Source organism: Naegleria fowleri, assembly GCF_008403515.1.
Source record: "Naegleria fowleri strain ATCC 30894 chromosome Unknown tig36, whole genome shotgun sequence".
Classification (NCBI taxonomy): Eukaryota; Heterolobosea; class Eutetramitea; order Acrasida; family Naegleriidae; genus Naegleria; species Naegleria fowleri.
In genome coordinates, this window is record NW_025407968.1 from 268501 (window position 1) to 293871 (window position 25371).

At 36.8% G+C, this 25371-nt stretch overlaps 10 protein-coding genes across 10 annotated transcripts; 6 read left to right on the forward strand and 4 right to left on the reverse strand.

The window, feature by feature from the left end:
* Positions 1–1085: 1085 nt before the first annotated feature.
* FDP41_004102 (uncharacterized protein) lies at positions 1086–3040 on the forward strand (the record flags this gene model as incomplete). The annotated part of the gene is made up of 2 exons (XM_044707481.1): positions 1086–1698; positions 1809–3040. The coding sequence occupies 2 exons, from the start codon at positions 1086–1088 to the stop codon at positions 3038–3040; spliced, it is 1845 nt and encodes a 614-aa protein (XP_044561520.1).
* Positions 3041–3478: 438 nt separating this feature from the next.
* On the forward strand, positions 3479–3934 carry FDP41_004103 (uncharacterized protein; the record flags this gene model as incomplete). Its single annotated transcript, XM_044707482.1, has 1 exon — positions 3479–3934. The coding sequence occupies one exon, from the start codon at positions 3479–3481 to the stop codon at positions 3932–3934; it is 456 nt and encodes a 151-aa protein (XP_044561521.1).
* Positions 3935–4309: 375 nt separating this feature from the next.
* FDP41_004104 (uncharacterized protein) lies at positions 4310–8188 on the forward strand (the record flags this gene model as incomplete). Its single annotated transcript, XM_044707483.1, has 1 exon — positions 4310–8188. The coding sequence occupies one exon, from the start codon at positions 4310–4312 to the stop codon at positions 8186–8188; it is 3879 nt and encodes a 1292-aa protein (XP_044561522.1).
* A 52-nt stretch (positions 8189–8240) lies between these two features.
* On the reverse strand, positions 8241–14540 carry FDP41_004105 (uncharacterized protein; the record flags this gene model as incomplete). Its single annotated transcript, XM_044707484.1, has 2 exons — positions 8241–13609; positions 13847–14540. 2 exons carry the CDS (start codon positions 14538–14540, stop codon positions 8241–8243), a joined length of 6063 nt encoding a protein of 2020 aa, XP_044561523.1.
* A 1160-nt stretch (positions 14541–15700) lies between these two features.
* FDP41_004106 (uncharacterized protein) lies at positions 15701–18618 on the forward strand (the record flags this gene model as incomplete). Its single annotated transcript, XM_044707485.1, has 3 exons — positions 15701–16179; positions 16231–16486; positions 16573–18618. 3 exons carry the CDS (start codon positions 15701–15703, stop codon positions 18616–18618), a joined length of 2781 nt encoding a protein of 926 aa, XP_044561524.1.
* Positions 18619–18666: 48 nt separating this feature from the next.
* FDP41_004107 (uncharacterized protein) lies at positions 18667–19512 on the forward strand (the record flags this gene model as incomplete). The annotated part of the gene is made up of 1 exon (XM_044707486.1): positions 18667–19512. One exon carries the CDS (start codon positions 18667–18669, stop codon positions 19510–19512), a length of 846 nt encoding a protein of 281 aa, XP_044561525.1.
* A 184-nt stretch (positions 19513–19696) lies between these two features.
* On the forward strand, positions 19697–20737 carry FDP41_004108 (uncharacterized protein; the record flags this gene model as incomplete). The annotated part of the gene is made up of 1 exon (XM_044707487.1): positions 19697–20737. The coding sequence occupies one exon, from the start codon at positions 19697–19699 to the stop codon at positions 20735–20737; it is 1041 nt and encodes a 346-aa protein (XP_044561526.1).
* An 87-nt stretch (positions 20738–20824) lies between these two features.
* On the reverse strand, positions 20825–21247 carry FDP41_004109 (uncharacterized protein; the record flags this gene model as incomplete). Its single annotated transcript, XM_044707488.1, has 1 exon — positions 20825–21247. One exon carries the CDS (start codon positions 21245–21247, stop codon positions 20825–20827), a length of 423 nt encoding a protein of 140 aa, XP_044561527.1.
* A 381-nt stretch (positions 21248–21628) lies between these two features.
* On the reverse strand, positions 21629–22168 carry FDP41_004110 (uncharacterized protein; the record flags this gene model as incomplete). Its single annotated transcript, XM_044707490.1, has 1 exon — positions 21629–22168. One exon carries the CDS (start codon positions 22166–22168, stop codon positions 21629–21631), a length of 540 nt encoding a protein of 179 aa, XP_044561528.1.
* Positions 22169–22307: 139 nt separating this feature from the next.
* Positions 22308–24904, reverse strand: FDP41_004111 (uncharacterized protein; the record flags this gene model as incomplete). The annotated part of the gene is made up of 3 exons (XM_044707491.1): positions 22308–24182; positions 24243–24295; positions 24361–24904. 3 exons carry the CDS (start codon positions 24902–24904, stop codon positions 22308–22310), a joined length of 2472 nt encoding a protein of 823 aa, XP_044561529.1.
* Positions 24905–25371: the final 467 nt, after the last annotated feature.

The following is a 25371-nucleotide window of genomic DNA, read 5'->3' on the forward strand; positions in this document are numbered from 1 at the left end:
GATTATTTCTTCTTTTCAAGAATTAATCTTTCCTATCTGCTCTTGAAGACAATATAATTATTGAGAATATTAAAATGTCCTTGTAGAGATTTTAATCGATGATAAAGTCGCTCATATTTGTCTCAACAACAACAACGATGTGGTCTTTGACAAGAAAGCTGCTGACAGTAAATATCAAGATCCTTTGCAATATCACCTCACTCAGAAGATTGAATGGAAAGACATTTCGGCAACTGTTCAGTAAGGATTCAAGAGTTTCGAAGAAATGGACATCTTGGAACAATATACTTCCTATTTTGGTGAATTTGTGGAAATGTTTCATGAAAAATTGGCAATCTTGATATTAAGGTGGCAAACAAGATGCATTTTCATGGATTGTCTCGTGATTTGCTGGTCAAGTAAAATCTTTCGTTCATACTTTACTTGTCAATCTTTTCGTTTTTAATGTTTGGCATGATGGAACCTGATCACTTTAACTACAAAGCCAATAAATCCTGAAACGAACATAAATTTAGAGGATTACAGCCTCCATTGTGTGGCCAATGTTTATTGTTTCTTGACAGCGAATGTTATTTCTTTTCATTAAGGGAAGACATGAAAGTATTAACAAAATTTTGAAGTGAATTCCAATCTTTCTTCTCTTACCAATAACAATGGGTTTTCCTCTCTTAGCTTATCATTTTCCTTTCTTAACGTGTTCATTTCATAGTACATCCTATCGTTTTGTTTTTTCACAATTTCCACGAGGAGCTGTATTGATTCATCTTCTGAAAATCTTTGATGCAATGGGTGATGTGCAAAGAAAAGGTTCTTTTTAACAGTTTCAAGGGATATTGAGAAAGGAGGTCCATTTTCATCCTCAGAGTCAGTTGAATGTTGAAGAATATCCAATCCACTATTGATTGGTTTGGTTTGTTCTATTTCTCCACTTAACTTTTCCCAAATTTGGAAATCAAGAAGTCTCCTCTTTTTGCTAAAATTCGAATCATCAAATCGATGAATTCAATCCTTCTCATGATAGGGGCGTTTGGAAAGTGCATCTTTTAAGAGAGACTCAACAACGACTATTAGGAATTACAAAAAAAATGTCAACTCTCTCGATCACGACTCACACCATCGCTCCACCCACACTCGGGAATGCCTTTCTCGAAGACACTGCCCTTCAGGAAATTCTTGATAAACACATCTTTTCAAGCCATGTTCTTCCTTCTCTTTCGGAATCCACCAAAGATCAAATCAGAAAAGATTTGACAAATTTCGGAGAACAAGTCACTTCCACCATTTGGAAAATATCTGATTTGGCAGAAAGACATCAACCACAATTATTTCAATATGATGCTTGGCAAAATCGAATTGATCATATTGAATTACATCCTGCTTGGAAAAAATTGAATGAAATTAGTGCTCGGGAAGGAATTGTTGCATTGGGCTATGAACGAGAGGATTTAGGAGAACATGGATTGCATCGATTATATCAATTTGCCAAGTTGTATTTATTTGATCCGAGTTCAAGTGTTTTTACATGTCCTCTTGCAATGGGTGATGCTGCTGCTCGATTGATGGAACACATGTTGAAGACATTGCCACCTGCAAAGACACAAGCGGAATCGGAACGATTGAAATTATTTCAAGAATGTAAAAATCATTTGACTTCAAGAGATCCAAAGATGTTTTGGACCAGTGGACAATGGATGACTGGTAAGTGTTTGTTGAGAGTGTTAATGATGATCATGAAATCTCTTTCATTTGATTTACCATTGTTACATTATATTTTCAATTAACTGCCAACTGTCACTTGTTATGAATAGAAAAAAAGGGTGGAAGTGACGTGTCAGGAACTGAAACTGTTGCCACGCATGTCAAAGATTTTGATTACATTTTAGATGGTTTCAAATGGTTCACAAGCGCCACCGATTCACAAATGACTCTCGCTTTAGCCAAAATTAAATGTGAAAAAACAGGAAAACTCGATGATCAAGTGTCACTTTTTCTCGTCAAGATGAGAGATGAAAAGACACAAAAATTGAATGGTCTTGTCATTCACAAGTTGAAAAATAAGCTTGGAACAAAAGCATTGCCAACTGCTGAAATAGAAATTAAAGGAGCAAAAGCAACACTTGTCAGCCCAAGAGGAGAAGGAGTTAAATACATCTCCATCATGATGAACACAACTCGTATTTACAATGCAACTTGTTCTGTTGCTAAAATGAGAAGAATTATTAGCATTGTTCAAGACTTTTCTGCCAATAGAACCGTCAATAGAGGTCAACTCTTGTCACACAACTCACTTCATTTAAGACACTTGTCAAAGATGGTCACTGAGACGACTGGATGCTTACACTTTGTGATGGATGTTGTGAGAATGATGGGTCGTGAAGAAAGTGGAATTGCAACAGCAGCTGAATCTCATCTATTGCGTCTCTTCACACCAATCATCAAATTATACACTGGAAAGAAAGCTATTCAAGTTGTGAGTGAAGGTTTAGAAATGATTGGTGGAATGGGATACATTGAAGACACAGGAATTCCAAGATTATTACGAGATGCTCAAGTTCTTGCATTGTGGGAAGGAACCACAAACATTCTTTCATTGGACGTTCTTAGAGTTTTGTTGCATCCAAAAACAGGACAAGAAGCATTCAAAGCATTTTCTGATCATATCCATTCAGTGGTCAATTCACCAACCTCTTCCAATGTTTCACAAGCTGCTAAAACCATTTCACATGCGCTCTCAGAAATTCAACACTATTTGAAAACCAATCATTCGAATCAATCAGTCCTGACCACATTTGCAAGAGAATTGGCCTTTTCTATTGCTCATGTTCAAATTTCTGCACTCTTGTTGGAACATTGCATTGTCAAGAATTCACACAAAAACGTTCAAATTCTTAAATTATTTGTTGAGGAACATTCAACATTGGTCATTCTTCCAAGTCAAGAGAAGATTGAGCAAATTAAGCAAATTCAAGCTGTAGATTATTTAATTGCAAATGAAAGTGATGGATACAAGACACCAACAGAGAAGAGAAGTCGATTGTAAACATAAACAGAGAACTGGCATCCTAAAAGTCTTTTCTCATAAGAACGTTCAACTTGTTCACATGTGATTTTTGATATCAACAACAAATTCAATCATTATTATTGAATCATTCAGACAAAGTTGATGGATCAACTTCACCAATACAACAACAAATTCAACGGATTTGTGAACATGAATCATGTTCCTTGTTCACACCAATCTTTCAAAAACTTCCGCTTATCAAAGTGCTTGAATCTGATTGGCTACTGCACCACCTATCTTTCAAACTCCTCAAACATCACAATAAATTACTTGCATGAACCACAACTATTCCCACTTCATGAGCACTATAAATACAAACCACAGACTGCATTGCCACCTCCAAACACAACAACAAAAACAAATTCAAATCGAGCTTGAACCCACACTTATTAGACTCCCTTCTATCACCAATAACAAATGATGCTTCAAACCCATGTGGATGATTCCATTCTTCAAGCTTTCACTAGCATGAAGATGGGAAAGGGTTCCTACAAGGACCACAAGATGCTTGTATTGGCCATGAATGAAAACGCTCTTCATATTGATGAAGAACTTTCCAACGCTTCATCTTTGGAGGCTTTGGCTGAACAACTTCCTATGGATCATACTCGATATATTTGCTATCACTTGCATTTTGAGAAACCTGCTTCTTCCTCACTCCCAGATACTGCCTCAGAAGGACTGAGAAGTAAGATCATCTTTATTGTTTGGTGTCCTTCGAAGGTATCTGTAAAGGAAAAGTTTCAAGTGGCTGCCACTAGTAAGACTGTTAAGGATAAATTGAATGGAATCTTTGTGACTCATCATGCCTCTTCAAAGAGTGATCTTGAGGAGGGACCAATGATTGAGAGATGTTTGGCTATTATGAAATAAGTCAACAACAAACTCAATATTTGGTTTTAAATATGTTCAGATATACTCTCTTGTAAATATTCAACAACAACAACATTAACACGTTACAATAAATATCACATTATTATGATAGAACGGTTGTAAATATTAATATCCAATGGAAAGTCGAGTTGTCTTTTCTTCAGATCAGCACTTTATAGGTCAGTTACCAAATCAATTTTCTCTTCCAATCAGATTCTTCCTTTTCTCTTCAGACATCACCAAAGCAGCTGAAGAGTCCTTCCTCATGAATCCAACAACACCCTCAGCAACCACACCCTTCAACCATCACAACTCTTGAGGAATCGGATCGATCACTAAAGAAAAACCGTCTGACACACGTCCAACATCATCGTCATGTGTGCCATGTATTATCCGTCCTCATCATTACAGATGAGCAAGAAGGAGGTAGTCGATCATTCACAACAAAACTCACCATGGAAACGGTTTCGTCCCTTGTTACTGGCACTCCCTCATGAAAATAATATTGGAGAGAAGCAGCAGCAACAACAACAACAGCTTGTCCGAAACCAATGGCTGGAACGACATTGGTTATTCTCGGGATGTTTGAAAGAACGCCTTGTACTTGTTCCTCTCAGTACTAATAATAATGAACCATCATTACTTCATTACGAAATGATGGATTTAAATAGTTTTAATAATACTGATCACAAGTCAGCAGAGAAACCACTTGGATCATGGGTCGTCTTTCAGTTGAGAATTGAAGGCATGAGATGTGGTAGTTGTTCCGGATTGGTGACTCGCTTGATACAGGACTATCTCTCGGAACGATTTGGACCACAACAGCAACAACTCACCGACCATAATAATATGAAACCCAGTAATAACAATATCAACAACCGATCCTTCTCTCATCATGTTGATCTTGAAAAGAAGAGACTTGTCTGTGTGGTAAATGACAAGTCCCTTCTTCTCATCAAAAAGGATCATCAAAGCCTTTCCGAGCTCTATGATGATGAGCTTGAGAATATTCGGACACATATCCAACAACACACCAGTTTTATTCCTTTTGAAATTCGAGCCTTTGTGAATCACAATCATGGCTTATCTTCGCTAGGAATGAACGAAACATCAACCACTGAAATTTCTCAATTATTATCCAAATCCGTGCCGTTATTTGCCGATGATGACTCATGCCTCACGATGGAAGACCTTTTAGTGACTCCACTACTCCATGAATCCTCCTCACAATCATCTTCCCTCCATTCTCCTTCAATTTTTCTGCTTTTATGCAACAAAAAGAACCGTCCTACTATTTCCACTTCTTCTACTTCGGACCAACAACATCAACCGAATGACAAAGAAGCAGATCTTGAAATTTGTTCCTTACTCGAACAACACATAACACCATCAGCTCTTCAAAGCCTTTCAAAAAATAGTACAAACATCAACAAACAACAACACTTGTCGGGATTATCAACCACAAACTCCACATCGACCATGCCTGCTTATCCGACATCTTCTCCTCCAGAAGAAGAAGAGCAAGAAGAAATTGATTTGGATCTTCAGGAAGATGAGGATATAACGAACATATCTTCAAGGTTATTATTGAATGAAAACGACTCATCGGAAGATGATGGGAATGATCATTCTGAAAAGCCTTCATTTTGGACATCATTGAAGGTACTGCTTGGTATTGGCTATGAATCCTCCTCATCATCCGTGAGAAAGAAAATCTCTGATTTTGATGAGGAATATGAAATGGAATCCATTTCCATGAATGGAGAAAAAACAATTGAACTCGATGTAACAGGAATGCATTGTTCTTCGTGTGTTGGAAAAGTAGAAAACTCACTGAAAAACACAAAAGGAGTTTTGAATGCATCAGTTTCATTAATGACAAATTCCGCAAGTGTCACCTATAACACTTCGGAAATTACCATTCAACAAATTGTGGAAACAATTGAATCAGTTGGTTTTCAGGCCTCTTTGAAACAACAATCAAAGCAAAAGCAACATCATCATGTAGAAAAAGAGAGTGCAGAAAAAGCACAACAAACCATCAATGCTTGGAAAATCCGATTTATCATCTCTTTACTATTTACTATTCCTGTAGTTATACTTACTATTTCAAACAAACGAAATTATTCAGGCTACGAATTGTACAAAGTGAGATATAATTATTCGCCCAAAGATAAGCTTAATTATTTACTTGTAAATTATGGATGTATGATTTTAACTGCCATAGTTCACTTTGTGACAGGATGGCATTATCATGTACAGGCTGTGAAAGTACTTCGAAATTTTTATGCAGACATGAATGTTCTAATTTCACTCAGCACAAATGCTGCATTCATGTATTCTGTTGCTTTGCTAATTACCACAACCTTAGAGATGTATGGAATTATTGGCCAAGCAGTCTCAAAATTCCCTTCTTATTTATTTGAAACTTGTGTCATGGTGTTAATGTTCCAAAACTTGGGAAAATATCTCGAGTCTATTGCCAAGAAAAAGACCACAGAATCATTATCAGCTCTCTCACAGTTACAACCTGCAAAAGCAAATTTAATTGCTGATAAAGTTCAGGAAGAAAACTTGACATTCAGTACCCGCACAAGAGAAGTATTTGTAGAGGAAATATCCGTTGGAGATTATGTCATGGTAAAATGTGGTCATACCATACCATGTGACGGAATTATTGTATTAGGACAATGTTTTGTTAATGAGAGCATGTTGACAGGAGAATCCAAAAGAATTTTCAAGAAGAAGGGCTCGAAGGTATTTGGAGGCACTGTCAATGAACAATTTTCTTCTGGAAATGAAGCTGCGTCTGGTGGAGTCATTATTGTGAAAGTCATCAAGACCGGTCAAGAGAGTGTATTGGGGCAAATCATTACATTGGTTCAACAAGCTCAACATAACAAGGCTCCAATTCAGCAATTTGCTGATTCTATTTCACGAGTGTTTGTTCCTGCAGTCATTGCTTTATCTCTAATTACATTTGGAATTTGGTATTTTTCGTCAACTTTAGGATTTATTAATAATGGAACCAACAGATTAGATTCGGTGCTATTCGCTTTGATCTTCTCCATGTCGGTTCTTTCAATCGCGTGTCCTTGTGCCCTAGGAATAGCAACACCCAGTGCAATCATGGTAGCAACAGGAATTGGTGCTTCAAATGGTATCTTGATTTTAGGTGGACTTCCTCTCGAGATTGCACACAAAGTAGACTGCATTTGTTTTGACAAAACTGGAACTATTACCAATGGAAAAGCTTCTGTGATTGATTATGGATTTTTCCATGAGGATGCTTCAAAAGTGGGCATTGATGAGCAAGACTTTTTTGAAATGATCGTTGGAGCTGAAAGAGCCAGCGAACATCCTTTGGCTGAAGCAATGGTTCAATATTTTTCACCAAAGATTGAAAACATGTTTGACCATATGGACACCTCTTTGAACATTGTTGGAGGAAAGGGCTTGAAATATGTTTTCACAAACAAGAGAGACAACAAACAACAAACAGTTTTGATTGGAAAAGCCTCATTCTTGAGTCAAGAAGGCGTCATTGTGGATAATCCAAAAGATGCAAAATTTGCAAATACGAAAAAGCTTTTGAAACAAGGATTCACGGTGGTATTTTGCGCTGTCAATAATGTTTTAATTGGATACATTGCACTCTATGATGAGTTGAAACCTGAAGCTACTGAAGTTATTAGAACATTAACAGAAGAGTTTAACATCAAATGCGTGATTATGAGCGGTGACAACAAGCAAGCTGTACAACAATGTGTCTCTCGTTTGGGCTCTGACAAGTTAGAGTATCTGTACGACAAGACCCCTTCTGAAAAGTGCCAATATATTGAATTACTTAAAAAACAAGGATATACTGTTGCGATGCTTGGTGATGGCATCAACGACTCACCTGCGTTATCAGCAGCAGATATTGGTATTGCGATTGGAGATGGTACAGACATTGCGATTAAGAGTTCAGATATTATTTTGCTTAATTCTGATTTGAGAGATGTCGTGACTACCATTGAGCTTTCACACAAAACATTTTCCAGAATTCGATTGAATCACTTTCTTGCTCTTGGTTACAATATGATTATGATTCCATTGGCATGTGGCGTGTTGTGGCCATTTTATGGAATTGTTTTACCCCCTTATTTATCATCCATGCTCATGATGCTCTCAAGCTTGAGCGTTCTCATTAGCAGCTTGTCATTGCGGATGACTTTCAAAGCTCGAAAGAACTCGAGTGAAAAAGTTCAATAAAAAATCGAATCGAAAAGTTTACTAAGTAAAATTACTCTGAGTAATAATACAATCAATGAACGCTCTTTCTTTGTTCTGCGCTCAAAAATTGTTTAAAGTCAAAACTGAGAATCTCTGCAAGTTGTTCCTTCATGTTGTTATGCATGACACATAAGTGATCCACATGTGCCTTAGTTTGAGCACTTCCAAACTTTCGATACATCTCTAAACCTCTCTCCAGAACTTGCAACTGATCTCCAAGTGCTTTCTGCAATCTCTTGACATTTGGCAGCTGATCTGGATTTTCTTTAATCCAATCTTCTACAAAGAATGCACTAATATATTTGTTAATACCACCATGTACAGCAGCGTCAATGGTACCATTCAAAGACATGGATAATTGCTTGGTATCAGGTTTAGTATCCACCATGTGATTCAACACAAGTTCATTCAAATCTAAATTCTTATCTTCAATATTTTTGATGGCATTTTCAATTGGATTCAAAACAATTTGTTTTCGAGAAATGATTGGTTTTCTTCTCACCACTGTTGGGAATGAGTCACCTGTCATGACAATTTCCACATTCAACTCCTTGTCATGATGAACATCGTCGTGGTGTTGTGGCATTGGCTTGATGAAACTTCTTCTCAATTGATCATTCACAATTTCCTTATTACTATCAATGATAAAGAATGTAAATTCTGTATATAAATCTCTAATTTCATTCATCTTCTTATCATCAGGATGACCTCTATAGGTTTTTCCTAATTTGAAAATTCGAACGTCATTGAACGATTCATATGATGTGATATTCTTTGAAACATTCATTTCACGTGCCACACTTGTGCATTTCGTTTCAACTTCCTTATAGGACGAAGGATATACTGTAATAATTCGAATATATTGTCCTTCTGCTTGTTTCTTCTCTTCTGGTGCATCTTCGAGTGCCTTAATCAATTCAGCATTAGGAAAACGTTTCGTAATTCGATCTGTGAAATCCACCAATCTCTCTGCTTCATTTCCTCTATAAATATATTCCTTATTTTGTAATCCATAAGGTTGAAAACCTTTTCCATAATATCCCACAAAGAAATAGGAAGCAAAGAATCGTTTTTGTTCGAAAATTTTCTGAAACCATTCTCCTTGTGAACGCAAGAGATCTGCCAATTTCTTATATTCAAAAGTTTTGGTCTCATAAATAGGAGAGAGCTCACGAGAGAGTTTAATGGCACGTTCCCAATCTTTTCCTGCATCAAAATATTTCATGGCTTGTAAATAGAGTTTTTCCTTTCTTCTAAATTCAAATTCTTCTGGATATTCTGCAGAGAGAGCTGGTAAGAGTTTGTTTTGAAGTTGTGATGCAGAAGGTGACAATGTAGAATTCTGATTCACAAGGAATGATAATTTTTCAGCGTGTTTCAATAGAGCCATTCCTGCTTCGACAAAATTCGAATTATTTTCATGAATTTTGGCAAGCATGTGAATGTATTTGAAATAAATTTCTTCTTGTTGAGTGGATGCAACGTATTGCATGACACGGAGAAGAGCACTTGTTTTTTGATCTTCTTGATCATCGGTAAATCGTTTCACAGAAGCAACAAGTTCCATAAATCGTTTGGTTTGATTCATGAATTGTTTACCTTCTGTTTTGAGTAATTCATCCTTTTCAAAACGTTCATCAAGTACTTCGACAAAGAATTCTTTGAATTTGTCATCGACGAGTTTGTCATTGACAATAAATTCGTCAAAAACGACAGCAGTGAGACCTTGAGTGTGTTTTAAACTCGTTTCTGATTGGAATTCTAGTTTCAAAATGTTGTAATAAATATTAAGAGTTTGAACGTAAATTTCTTGTTTTGGAATGGATGCTGCCAATCTCAATACTCGATCAATTAAATCTGGAACAAAGTAGTATTGATGTTCTTGTGTCAAACTTTCGAAAATTTTTCTAAACAAGATCACACAATCCACTCTCAAATCACCATGTAAATTAAATTTGGTTTGTTTGGAGAGAGAGAATTTTTCAATCTGCAATCGAGGACACAATGCAAATCGATAATACAAATCAAAGAGTCGATTCCACAATTTTGGATCAAAACTTTTCACATGATGTTTCTGTAAGTATTCTGAAAAGATTTGAATGGTTCTCATCGAGGTGTGAAATGAAAATACGTTGAATGCAATCCAATATTCTGGAATGGGAGGATCATCAATCATGGATTCAATTAATTCGAAAATGTCAAGCACACGTTTGACGCGAACTTTGGAAGATGGTTCATCTTTGGTTGGTAGAACACGTTTTTTCAAGAGTCCTCCTTGAGTCTTGTCTTGTGTTAATTCATGAATTTCTTCACCTTTAAATTGTTGAATAAGGAGTTTTTCATCTTCTGAGAAATCTCTTTGGAAATATTCATTAATCATGTCAAAATCGGTGAGATATAAAATACAGAGAACAACAGAGAAGAGTTGGGCACGCGTTTGTTGAATTCTTTCATACTCTCGTTGTTCTTGGAATGATTCCAAATCATCACGTTTTCCAAATCTTGAAATTCGTTGTTCTGCTTCCCGACTCTCTCTTGTGAGTTCATTAAAGATGATTCGAATTGTTGGTAATTTTGAAAGGAATAAATAGATATCTTTTTTCACATCACCATAACCTTCTACTCTTTGAATGAGTGCTCTTTGAATCGTTGCTAATGCATCTGCTAAAATTCCAGAGCAAACACGTCGACTCAAAGAATTAGAAACCACGCTTTGCTTTTCTACTTGATTGAGAATCATTGGAAGAATAGTCGCTCTTGTTTCACGAGATTTCATTAACTCTGAAGAACAGCATTGTCTGACAAGTCCTAATTTACCTTCAACCGTTGCCAAACGACCAGTATTTGGAATGGTTTCAATAAAGTCCTTAATGAGCGCTGCAATCTCCTTCTTTTTAGAGGATGGAAATTCTTCAGTGACACGGAAAAAGAATGGAGACAACATTTTGAGAACAGTATCTTGAGCATCGAAAAGTTTTTGGGAGCTCGTGACAGAAATGGCCTTACTGATCTTTTCGAACACTTCTTTCACATTTTTGAAATATTCATCATTGGACATGCCACCCTTCAATTTTTCATTCTCATAATTTCTTCTATTTTTAGTAATAAAGAGCAAAACAAGTGGGAATCCAATCAGAGTTTCTTTGAGTAGAGTGACAGTCGATTTTTCTTGTACTCCTGTGTCTTGTTCAGCCTCTTTGATTTCATCCAAACTGTCTAAATTGGTGCTCAAGCATTCCAAAAAGCATTTGTGAATGGCTGGATCTGAATGTTCAAAGCAATCGTTAATGTAATCCTTGAACATGTCTAAATATATTTGATTCTCTGGTAATCTCAACTTGTTTGCTAGAGAGAGCACTGTGTTAAATACAGCTCTTGATGTTTCATCATCTTTCTTTCTTGATAAAATGTCAAATAATGTGTTACAAACAACTTTGCAATATGGAGCAACAGTTGACAATGGTAATTTGTCAAAGTTATCAAGAATTAATCGAGCTGGATATTGTTTAGTTTCCCAACGAATGAATGTGTCCAACGTTGGATCTTGAGACATGATTGTTGAGGATAATTTGACTCTCACCGCAATGTAGTCTTTCGTTGGAGTCAATTTAGAAGGAGAACCAACATAATCCATAATTGTCTTTTCCATATCTTTTACATATTTGTAAACTGGAAGATGAACCACACCAGTGTCATTTTCACCCTTTGTGACAATTCCAATATCATCCTTAATATTCATGAATGCAACACCAAATTTTTCTGTCAATTGTTTCTTCTTGGCAGTGCAGTTTGAAAGAATAATCACCAACACAGAATTGAGAATTTGATCTGGAGTCAAACTAATTTTCATCGTTTCATTCCATGTAGGATTTGGAACGTGATATAAAATTGAACTATGATAATGTGTGAATGGTGTCTTATAGAGACAAGTATATCTGTCAATACATGGTAAACTTTGTTTCACAGAGTTCGAATAAATCTTTGCTAATAACTTGATGTTACGTGTTTCTGTGAATTTACCTCTCATCATGGTGATATATAAATCATTTCTCTCTTCTTTAGGATGGAAAGGAATGGTTAAATCAAAACATTTGGTGAGAGCCGCTTGTGTGGTTGGACAGAGTGTTTCCTTGTTTTCTTCCAACACTTTGGAAAGTGTTTTGTTAAATAATTTTAGTGAAATACCAACACCAATGGCCTTATCTTGTGGAATTCTTTCCAAAGGACCACCTCCATCAATAATAATGTCAGGCAACTTGGCAAATAATTCTTCCTTAGGTGTGGTGTACAAAATAAGAGTACCAGGTTGAAACTCTTTTTCGTTCATTAAGTGTTCAGAAATGACTTCTGGAGTGATTGGCATTAGAGTTCCACAGAAAGGACGTCTATAACTTGTCTCTTCTTCGACATCATCCATGTTGGGATTCACTCCTTGTTGAAGGAAATTTTGCATGGTTGCTGTTGGTAATTGTTTCTTAGTGTTTGCTTTCAAGTCGAGAAGCATTTTACCTTTACGATAAATTTTCACAACAAGATACAATTCTTGAAGGTATTGAGACTCGGGAATGTCTGTGAAAAGAGCTTTGCAATTGGTGATTAAACGAATGTCACGAGGCATTCCCAAAGATGTCACAGTAAATGCATAATCCTCAGTGATGTATCTCTTTTCAGTGTAATTGTAAACAGAAAAGAATAATTCAGCTTCTTCTCCAAATGTGAACATACAAGCCTCGACATTGAGTAACAACTGAACATTTCCTCTTGGTAATTCATGTCTCATTCTCACACGTTGAAGAAGATCTGTGACAGGAAAATTTTCATCAATCTTTAGAATGAGTTCATTTTCCTTCTTTTTAAATTGTTCTTCTTGTTGTAAGACATTCTTGTTGGATGGATTTGATGAATGGTGTTGAGATCGAAGTTGCTTCATTTCCTCACGAATTTTACGATTTCTCTTGGAGAGATCCTCCTTTTCTTGTACTTCAGAATATTGATTGAAAAGATCGATCACAGCAGTATTGGATTCATTGGCACGTTGACCTTTTTGATGTCCATCATTCACACGAACAATCAAGTCCAAATTTAACTTTCTTGATCCTTCTTCAATCACTTTGATGACTCTTTGATTAATTTCTTCTTTCTGTTGTTCATCGGCATCTTTTTGAAAGTTATAATCTGTGATTTTCTTTCTCAATCCAACAAGAATAGCCATTTGACGCTTGACAGCATGATATTCTTCCATCAGATTTTCATTACGGAGTTTAATCAATTCACTGGACCATTCTCGAATGACTTGTAAAATTTCACGAGCGAGAGGACTCTCAGAAAATTCAACTGCTTGTTGAAAAGTTGGTAATTTTCTACTTTTCACATTTGAAGTGACTGTTGAAGTCTCGGAATCTATTATTTTGATAATGTTGATAAAAGTTTTGAACCCGAAAATGTTGTGTGTTGATAGATAGAAACATAAAGAATATGAGAATGTTGTGTGTTGATTGATAGATAGAAACACAAGTTCAATCATGTCATTCCATGAAATTCACATGTAGAAGAAAAATCATTGAAGAAATTCAAGTAATAGTGTGAATGGAGTATTTGAATCCACGTGTTATTAAGAACACCACACGCACAACATACCTAATTTGATAAAAGAACCAGGATAAAGTCCAACATGAATAGGTTGGTGATGAGCACCATGTGCTGAATTTGAATTTCCATATGGTTGTTGTAAAGCATTGACACTATTCTTTATAAACGAAGAAGCAGAGACATTTGAAGTTGTTGTTGGTATTGAATTTGCGCCACTTGAATTAGCCACCACGGAAGTAGTAGTAGTATTAGAGGATGTGGTGTTGGTGGTTGTGGTATTGGTGGTTGTGTTGGTTCCTCGAGGTGATACTTTTGGCGATGATGATGATGAAGATGAAGACTCGATCGATCCGTTGCTTCCTCCAAACTTTGAAGCTCTAATTTTCACAATGCTTCTCGGAGAGTTGTTGATTTCATTCGAAGAAGAAGACGACGATGAGTCCTTGACACTATTTGTTGATGTTGTTGTGGAGGTGGTTGAAGAGTTTTTCACAGAGGAGGAGAGATTTCCACCAGAAGAAGAAGAAGAATGACTGTCATGATGATGATCACATCTCATCACATCAACACCACCATTACTTGGAGTTGAATACTCCAATTCCACTAAATACCAACCATCTTTTTTGGCATGGCACCGAACACGATCTCCCTTGTTGAGTGTAATTTGGAAACGACCTTCAGCAGCACGAGAGAAGAGAACTGTGCCGAGAGTGTCATTGGGAAAACGAGTCCATGGAGTCATCTTCAAGTCAAAATACGCCTAACTTTTGAATTGATGGTGAATGTGGATGCGGTGAGAGGCTAATTTTTTTTTTGAAAGAGTGTGAATCCCTCAGATTTTTGAAATCGCTTGTCAGGTGTCAGCAAGTTTGAAGATTCGTGCAAACCAGGATGGTCGTAGTTTATTGCGATGCAAGTTGCGACGCAAGCTTTGTGAGATTTGAAATTCTTAATAAAAATGCTTGTGTTTACGCTACGTTTTATAACACTTTGTTATTAAGGTCTTTTTCTTTCTCCTTATTTTGTAAAATTTAAATAAATATGGCTCATTGTCAACCCTTGGAAATGGTCCATTGTGAAAGACAGGTATTCATTGTTTGTCATCCCCTCTTCACATGTTTTGAATCACCTCCTTGATACATGATTGGCCAAAAGAGACAAACCCCTAATGAGAACCAATCATAATCGTACCAAGAAGAATGGAATGTGAACACCAAAAGTGAAACCACTGAACACTGAGAGATTGCCAATCGTCCATTCCATCTAATCAAGCGTCAAGCTATAATTTCATACTTAAATTATTGAGGAAGAAAAGCGAAGCAATGTGTTCCTTAGAGAGAAGTAGAACATGATGAAAGCGTGAATAGGAAGAATTTTCATCAAATCAAAAAAAACATTACAACAACAACAACAACGATTAGACTCATTGGTGCAGATAGACAGCTAGATCTTTCTCTAGTGGTCGTCGTGTGGTGGAGCCGGGTGATTTGTTTGGAGAGATATCCTTTTTGAAGATTGTTATTGAGAGGAGAGAAGAAGGTGAGGCTCTACAGAGAAAAACACATCAAACAAACAATTCACCCTTTCCATTCGCTCCTATATCAGGAGAGAGGGTTACCAAGCAGCAAGCGTGAAAGGAAAAGCCTATAGACGAGGAGGACCATTATTCCCTTTCTTTCAATAGGAGTTGATGATGATTCAGAGCTCTGAATATTTTATGATTATTCAATGAGTACACGCATGCTTTGTAATCATCGAACGAGTACTTGTGTTCTCTTGATTGAAGAAGATGAGATCAAGCATGAACAAGACAATACTCGTACAAGAGTTCCCGACCACAACAATTCATGAATAAATATTATTGAGCCTTCTTCTTCAACAATTTTTGTTCAAAAATTAAAAATGAATCAACATCGACTCTTCTCATTATTTTCAAACGAGGGTCCAAGAGGTGCTGCTTCCTCATCATCACATAAAACACTCGGAGAGGGAGCATTGGAAGACGAGGATGAAAGACAGCCATTGGATCTAACTAGTGAAGAAAATATGCAAGATATAGATGATGATGAAGGAAAGGATGTTATGATAACACAGCACGACGATGAAGGATCGGATACTCTTCGTATTGATGATGGAGAGGACGATGAGAGGATTCAACTCGTGAATGGAGATGAAGAAGAAAATGTTAAGCCGATCGAATATGATGAAGATATTGGAAAAGCTTTTGAGATTTACGAGAAGAATTATAGGAGTCACGAAATCAAGAATAGCCATACAGCAATTGATGCCATGTTTTATGAAATCATGGAACAAAATTTTTATCCATCAGAAAATTCTCATATTATATTAAGTAAGCGATATGAGAAAATATGTGAAAGAAAGTAAGTGGTAAAATCAACAATTATTCCGAAATGATATACCCATAATTGTAGAGTACAAGAGCTGGAAGAAATTTACAAAAAGACATACTTCTTACCTGACGAACAACATTTCAAAGTGAAGGAAGAGTATTATACTCTGAAATTGGAAAAATATACTTGGGATTTGATTTATGCACTTTTTGAAGACGAAAAAAGAATAGTTCGGCAATATGAATTACCAGCTGATTATAAGGATTTTTTGTGGAGAAATAGTCACAAAGAAATTGTAAACAGAATGAAAATGAACCCGGAGTTTAGAAAACTATGTGTATGTACATGTCAAAATGTGCTGTCAATAATTATTAATGGAATATTTTTCACAAATACATCATCATTACATGGAATATTCGATAGATTATTGTGGAATGGCTCGAGAAAAATGCCAGAGAAAGGGTTGACATTGAAAATGAAGGAAATTGGATGTACACCTCAAGAAAGGACAAGCAAATTGATCCTGACACTGTCTACAAGCAAAACGCACTAGATGACGACGATTTGAGACAAGAACGGCTCATTGTCAAGAAAACATGGGCCCTGGTCAGATCGGGTCAAATGAAGGAGGCACAAATGTTTTGCCGCAAGCATGAACAATTTTGGAGAGCAGCAACAATTGCTGGTTCCGAACTTTACCATAATCCAAGATTATTATCGAAAGAAGGCAACATTGAGGGTGAAAACTCTGAATCTGTTGGCAACCAAAATCGTTTTGTTTACCTTAACACATTAATTTCCATGCTTAAGTCAGATGATTACCTAAGCAATGATGAAATCCATCACTACGAGAAAGCCATCTATGGAAGTATTTGTGGTGACTTGCCATCAACTTTAGCTGTTTGCAACGACTGGGAAGATTATTTGTGGGCCTATTGTAAGACAACTATGAATTACCTTATCAATAGGCAACTTGCCGAATATGTTCCAAGTGACTCGGAAGACAAGAAATATGTGGATGCGGTTCTAAGTTTTACTAACTCTAACAACAGGAGCTTCCATGAAATTCTTCAATCATTGCGAGTGTCCAACAACGAGAAGGTCAAAGAGGAAGCCGTTCATTATCATCATGTCGTTCAAGAGTACATTATTTGCAACCAAGTACCCGGCCTTATCAAGTATTTACTCGATTCCATAGTTCATCCTGCTGAAAAATCTATGAGCTACATTTCACACTTGTTGCGATTTAGCTCGCATTTTATTTTGACATTATCAATGGCTGGAGATGTAGAATTGAAAAACGATAGTGGAAAGGACGCAATTTTAGTCAAGTATATCCATTACTTGGTAAATACTAAGCAATATGAACATATAGCATTTTATACTAGATTTATTAGCGAGAAACACGAAACTGTGAACAACTACGACTATCGTTCTATCATTTTTGCAGAGGTCATTATCTCAATCGAGCAAGCAGAAAGAGAGAAAACCATCTCTAGAGATGATACTTTGAGAAGAATGTTAATTGCTTCAGCAAAGAAGAATGAACTCAATGTTTCTGAAATTGCAAGTATTGTAGCTGAAAAATCTCTTCAATCTGCAGAGAGTATCAACTCCATATCCCACATTAATTTATTAGATTCCCAATTTTTCCTTGACCCCAACAATAATCCATTTAATAAGCTCCGAGAAAAACAGACCACAGAACTAGACATTAAGAAGATTAACTCTATTGATTGGTTATGTATTGAAGATATTAGTCCATTCGAATGTCTTGCACAGAGCAACACTTTGCTGCGAGAATTCATTCAGGTAGGCAAGTTGGAAGCATTTGAAATGCTCTTGTCAAAGCTCCAAGAGGCAATTGATCCAAAACTTGAAAATCAATTCGACCTGCCAACCGAGAAGAAACAGCAACAAGCATTACAAGAATACAAAGATTGGAAGCTCTACAAGGAAACAATGTTGTCCTATGACAAATGGAGCAATCAATTAAGGCAAAAGCCTCAATTTAAAACCATGGAGAATGCCGTTTTCAAAAGCCAAGCTGATAAGATCAAATACGAAACAGAACTCAACACATTCACAAACACAACATTGAAAAAGTGGGCCCAAGAGAATGACATCTTGTTAAATCAAGCAGTGGAAAAACACTTTGAATTTTTGGATCATAGATTCCTTGATCAGGAACAAGTCAATGACAATCCACCACATCTAATTCATGAACTCAAACAACGGTGTATTCCTGATGTTGTGTTTTGTCTCTATCAATTACTCTCCTTCTCAGAAAAGTACGAAGATTGCATGCAACTCTCTGACAAGGTTGCCTCTGATTCACTATCACTCTTTGAATACTTTTCAAAGGAGCAATTAGTTGAATTCCTCAAGCTTATGGGTGTTTGTGAATTGAATGCCATTGTCCAAGAGCAACAACAGAACAATATCAACGATGGCCAATTGGAGTATTAAAATTGAGCAATCACTTTTCGTTATCCACATGCATCTTCACATCAAAAAATGTCTCAACCACCATTTCCTGTTCCTTCTTCATCATCATCACTATCGGATGATTCTTCCTCCTCGTCTACTCAATCGGAACCCACAATGACAACAACGCCATCCGAACATCAACACTCCCAACCCAATCACCACGTGGTACGATACTTCTTTTTTGATTTGGACGATTGTTTGTATCCAAAGAGTTCGGGAGTCAATATCCACGTTCGCAATCGTATTGCTCAATACCTCTCGGAACAGCTCGGAATTGAGAATGCCATGGAAAAGAGTGTTAATTTATATCTTCAACATGGAACCACGTTAAGAGGTTTAATAGCAGAAGGCTACAACGTAGATCCTATAACATTCTATCACTATGTCCATTCCGGATTTGACTTGGATGGAGTTCAACAACACGACGAAGAATTACATTCCATGATTGCAAAACTAAAACAAAACGTGGATAAAGTTGTCTTATTTACCAATTCGGACAAAAGACATGCAAAACGATTATTGAATCATTTAGGAATTTTAGAATTATTTGACCAAATTGTTTGTTATGAAGATTTAGAACTGTCTGTAAAGCCTCATCCTCATGCATATGAATTAGCTGCTGAAATTTCTGGATTACCGAGTGGCTCTCTTGAAAACCATACGCCAAGTTGGAAAGATATGATTGTGAATAGTCAATTAGAGATTTATTTTGCAGATGATAATTTGAAAAACGTGATGGCAGCTTTTGATATGGGCTGGAACGCGTGTTGGGTCTGTGAACAGGAGGGAGTTCAGCCACCACCCAATGAAGGAATTCCCTTTGTGCAAGATGTGAAACAATTACCAAAAGTATGGCCACATTTATTTCAATAACTTATTTCAAAGAATAATTCTGGAATAATATTGAGCCGTCATGCATGATTCTGTTCTCACTCAATTTGCTTTTTCCATGAATTCCACACAATCTCCCCAAACTCTTCATTAAATTTATTTATTTTTGCTTTTCAAAAACTGAAAGTGTGGGTTTGGAATGACAATTTTTTTTTTCATTCAAAAAATGAAACGAGTGTTTCTCTCTGCCTCGTTGTGCTTGTCCAAGCAAAAGGCTCGACCATCCTCTCTCCTGCTACCAACGAGCAGAATTATTTCATCATCATCATCATCTAATATGAATCATCATCCCATCGTCATGATGATTCAACAACAACAGCAAAATTTTTCATCGAGTCAAACCATGATGATGGCAGCAACATCTACCTCATCATCGGACAGCACTAATATTCCAGAGCCTCAACTTTTATATGAACGCTTCAGAAATGTAAAGAAGCCTCTCAAAAAGAAGGTCTCCTATGAACAGTTTGTTGAAACTGAAAACAAAAAAGTGGAGGACATTTCCTTGACGAATTTGAAGCTTCCTACACCACTCAAGAAGAAGAGAAGAGTTGGTAGAGGTGCTGGATCCGGTAGAGGAAAGTATTGCGGAAGAGGTAGAGGTGGTATTTACTCGCGTTCTGGTATTAATTTACCTGTTGGATTCGAAGGAGGACAAACACCCCTCTGGAGACGTATTCCAAAGCATGGTTTCCGTAATGGTAAATTCAAACTTGACTATCAAGAAGTGAACTTGGAGCAAATTCAATATCTCATTGATTCTGGACGCATTGACATTAGTGATGGAAAAACAATAACCATGAGAACATTGAAAGAGGCAGGTTTAATTAAGAATGTTAAATATCCTGGAATTAAATTGCTTTCGAAAGGAGTGGAGTTTTTCCGTTCAAAGATTGACATAGAAGTACCAAAAGCATCAAAACAAGCAATCAAAGCTATTGAGAATGCTGGAGGATCCATTCGCTGCATTTATTTCAACAAGAAGAGTCTTCATGCAATGTTGAATTTCGAGAGATACGTGAAAAAGAAGGGTCACTTACTCTCTGAAGAGGAGCTCAAGAATCCATATATTATTTATCACAAATATATGGGTTTGCCCCCACCAAAGCTTTTGAATTACTACATGAAGGAGGAAAACAGGGGATATTTGGCAGAATTTACAAAGGCTTCAAGCTTTGAATTTTATAACGATGAACAAAGACAATAATTCCTATTATTGATGTGAATTTAGTAAAGCGTATGACCATTATTAATGTGTTTGTTGATTACAAGATGCTCACAACTCAGACAAATCTCATAACCCCCACGCCAACAAAGCAGCTGTTGAAATTGCAAGTGACAATGGATAAAACCAAGGATTCTTGTGCTTTTCTCCCTTCATGTGCCAAAACCAAAAGGCACCAAAATGGAACAAACCATAAATCCAATTAACTCGAATGACCAAACGTTTCACCTCTTCACCCATTTCTGATTCTCGATTCTTCATTAACAGCACATGCCAACACAATGCAGAGATTGCTGCATCTCCAGAAGCAGCAACAGAGCACCAAAATTTAGATGTTGGGGTTACTTCCCCGTTGAAATGTTTCACAGTACCACCCGGTGTTAAAATATAGAGAGCAATGGAAGGAAGAGGAAGAAGGGCACCACTCCAAAAGAACATTGATTGAAGAAGAGAAGATGGTGACTTTGAATGGCAAACTGATCTTGACGACATTTTTTAAGAATTGGTGTCTTTACGGTAGACAACAAAAGCTCAAAGGAGCTGCTGGGCACACCGGCTGGAATATTCAAAATGACAACCCTTATTGACTTGGCCTTTATTGTGATTAGAAAGATAGAGGATAGATGTGAATTACCAACATTTGTTGGAGGGATTGGGAAAGGAAGGGAATTATTATATGACACGATGGCAATGTTGGTTCTATTCTTGGATATCGGAGTGCCGAGAATCAAATTCCATGAGTACAATTATTATTATGAATGGTTCTAAAACCTGTTTGAAATTGTAAAAAAGGCGCCTAAATGTTCTCGTCCCAATTTCCACTTGTTGTCATCATTGTCATCATTAATAATATATTATTAAAAATTGTTTAAATTATTGTTGTTGCTGTTGCGATGAGGGTGTAGTTTTCGCTTGTTGTTGCTGTTGTTCAACTCTCTTTACGAATTCTTGTTCTGGGGCGTGATGTCCAAAAGCCAAAGTAGAAACATCCTTGTGGGATGGATTGAAGAAGTGTCCAGGTGGATAATGTCTCTTCTCTGGGTTTCCGGACCAATTAGGTTGATGAGGACGTCTAACTCCAAAACCTTTTCTATTAGCTTCATCTTCCGTTGGAGGTTCATCTCTCAGTCTATGTATCCACATATGCCATTCAGCAGGAATGTCCGAAGCATCATAGACAAGATCTTTACGAGCAAGCTCTACCCAACGATTACGGTTCAATTCAGTTGGTTTTGTGGTTTCCCAATACTTGTTTCCGTATTTATCAACACCAACAAGAACTTTATCTCCCTTTTCCCACCATGCTTCTCTGAGTTTAAAAGCCTTCTTCAAAGTTTCCATCACTCCAAATTGTTTAAAATCGTTGAGAAGGGAAAGTTTTGATTGCCAAAATCCACGAAAATATTGCGACATGATGATAAAATATTTTTTTTATGATGATGAAAAGAAAATTTCTTATTAGGTTTGAACGTGGTGGACTTTGCCGCAAAAACGTTTGTGCATGAATGAATTTAATATTCAAACAAACTACACATCCTAGAATTTCACAACATTACAGATTGTTTAAAATATCTTCAAAGCTTTCCTCTAAGGTTGTTGGGAGGGTTCTTGGATGGCCCAATTCTGAGCTTGTTGGTAAAACATTATTAGTATTATTTGTCTGGGTTGTCTCAACAGATGATGAAGGAAAACCTCCAACAAGTGGGTTTGGTTGGGCTGATGATGTTGGATCAAATATGAGAGTGCCATCTCCTTCACGAACAAGAGAATATAGAGAGGTTAAATGCTCCTGCAGAAGGAAGCTCTTGTTGTCGGCACTTGTGGATTTTCCCTCCGTTCGCAATGTTTTTAATCTCTCGATTTCGCTAATGACGAGTTTTGATACCTCTGTTTCTCTTCTCTTTTTGATAGATTCTAGTTGATAAATAATCTGCGAGTATCTTTTGCGAACTCTTCCAAATTGTTTATCCAAATAGTTCATGGCCTTAAGATCTTTGTCAATCATTGCATAATAATCCACACCGAATTCATAATTGCTTCTCAGGCCGCTTTCAATTTCCTCAATGATACCTATGTGAACTTGGCATGCTGCTATAACGGATGACATATAGAGAGGAGACGCAAATCCAATAGATATCTCGTTGGAAAAAATCTCTGCAATTCTATTGGCTGCATCTTCGAGTACCTTTCCCTTATATCCACATTGTTGAAGTATGAGAACACGAGTACCGTTAATAAATGCGTCACAAATGGCTTTCGATATTTCTTCCTGTTCTGGCGTCAGTGTTTTTTGTCGATCGCTTTCATGTTGGGTGACGAGTTTTGTGATTAGGTCGAACAGCGTAAGATACAAATAGATTGTATCTTGATTAATTGATTGTGATGTAATTTGTAACAGCTCTGGAGGAACCTTTTTCAAGCCTGTTGTATACTTGTAGAAACCAACCAGTAAGTTGGCCACATCGTGCTGACATTGTTTAGAAATAGACTCTAAATCCAGTTCAGAAAAATCATCATAAACTGGTTTTTCTGTACCGGAACCAATTCCTGCCGCCATTTCTGCAATTGATTTTAAATATTTAAGATTTTGTTGACCTAATGAATATTTTTCTTTCAGTTGTGTGAAATAATAGTCCACAAAACTCAAATAAAAAATAGCGTCTCCATCATTTCCTTCTCCAGAACAATATATCGAAAGGTTACAGTATGTACAGGCAGTTAAAAAAGATCTCCATTGATCGAATACATGTGAAAGCATTGATCTAGTTTTTTCGTAAGCTCTTTCTGCTTCATCTTTAAACCCTCTTCTTTGACACATGAGCATATGAATACTATAAAGAAAGCAATTAGCTTCGTCGCTTCGCTTGTCAGAGAAAAATATGTGTTCTACAGATCTTTGGTCCATGAGAGGCATGGACGTCGACCTATAATAGTCATCAACCGTCAGTCTTTTCATTAACTGTTTGTTCAAGTCTCTGCTCATTCGGATCAATGCGATCAAACTTTCATTATTAAAGTCAACTTGAGGCATTTGTGAAAAGCCTGGAACATCAATTTCTGTTGTATTGAGTTGGGGTATCATTAGAGCTGTGGTAGCATTTGAAGATGAAGCGTGTGGTAATCTAGAAACTGTTGACATAGATGTAGCATTGTTGTTCTTATTCAACGGGTTTTCCAGCCAGTTGTTGACATGTGAGTCAGCATTATTGACAGAGGTCAGAAATTGAGAAGATGGATTTGTTGAGGCATCATTAATATGGAAAGTATGAGAGGTAAAGGATTGCATTCCCGAAGATGATGAAGATTCTGTTGTTGGTTTGACAATGTCAAATTTTGAATATCCTTCATGCTCTTCTTCTTCATGGGCTGCATTATTGTTACCTTTGTTTTTTGAGCTGGGTCGACCTCGTTTCTTTGGTTTTCGATACTGATTTGTCATTAATAACAATGGTAAGTTGGCAAAATTAAAATGACGCTGACAACATACCTGGCATATTAATCCGTGTTTGATGCAATATGTACAGGATGGTATTTTCTTATCTAATTATCATGCGAAAAAACACATGATCTTTAAATACCTCAACAATTATCATTCATAAACTTACCACACTTGATATGTTTTTCTCTGCAAGCAGTACAGGCAATATGAAAAGATGCTGAAGTTAGTGAAGAAAGATCGTTCTGATTTTTGAATGGTTCCTCGACGGTTGTGGTCATGCCAGTGGCTGTGGGAGAAAGCGGTCTTTCCATGTTATGATGACTCTGATTTCCACTCTCGATTGTTGTTGTTATACCCGTTGGTAATATGTTGTTGGTGACGGTGGAGCCGAAAATATCGGTAGCCTCTGATGGAGAGTATGAAAACGAAGGAAATGGTTGTTCTTCATTAGAAGGAAAAAGTAATTGGGAAAACGTGCCAACTGAAGAATGTGATTGTTGCGGACTTGGTGTGTTATTGTGGTGAGTAATGATCTTGTTTTTTGGTTGTTGTTCCATATACGGTTCCCAAATATATTCTACATTCTTTAACTTTCCGTTCGATGAAAACGATCCAACAGATGGTGAAGATGATTTCGAATCAGAGGTTGATGATGAAGAGTAAGGTTTATGATTTGTTGATGTACCTGTTTTGGATAATTCTTTGGGCATTTTGTTGTTATAAAATTTGCTATGATGATATTCTTATGTTAATTTCTATGATGATTATTTATACTAGGTCAATAATAATGATTGCTATTAATGTTAACAAGAGGTTTTCCGCACTCAAAAAGCGTTTGGCTTCTTCTTGTTGTTGATCGAATGCACCGATGTCGAAGAATTTGAGTTTTACAGTCGACGTTTGCTGTGACTGCGTTACGGTTGGTGGTTCAGCTGAGAAAGCCAAAGTCTTGTTATTCAGCACAAAAACAAAACCGTTGGTTGCCAATATTTTTTTTGAAGCTGGAAAGCAGCCTTTCGCTCAAGCCTTGCAAATACCGCTTACAGTAGGAAAGCGAAAAACACCCAAAAAAAAGTGAGTGTGGATCCTCTTGTTTGTTTTTAATTATTGTTCATGATTTGATCAATTAATTCATCAATCAATCTAATAATTGTTCTGCCCAGTGGCGGATACTAAT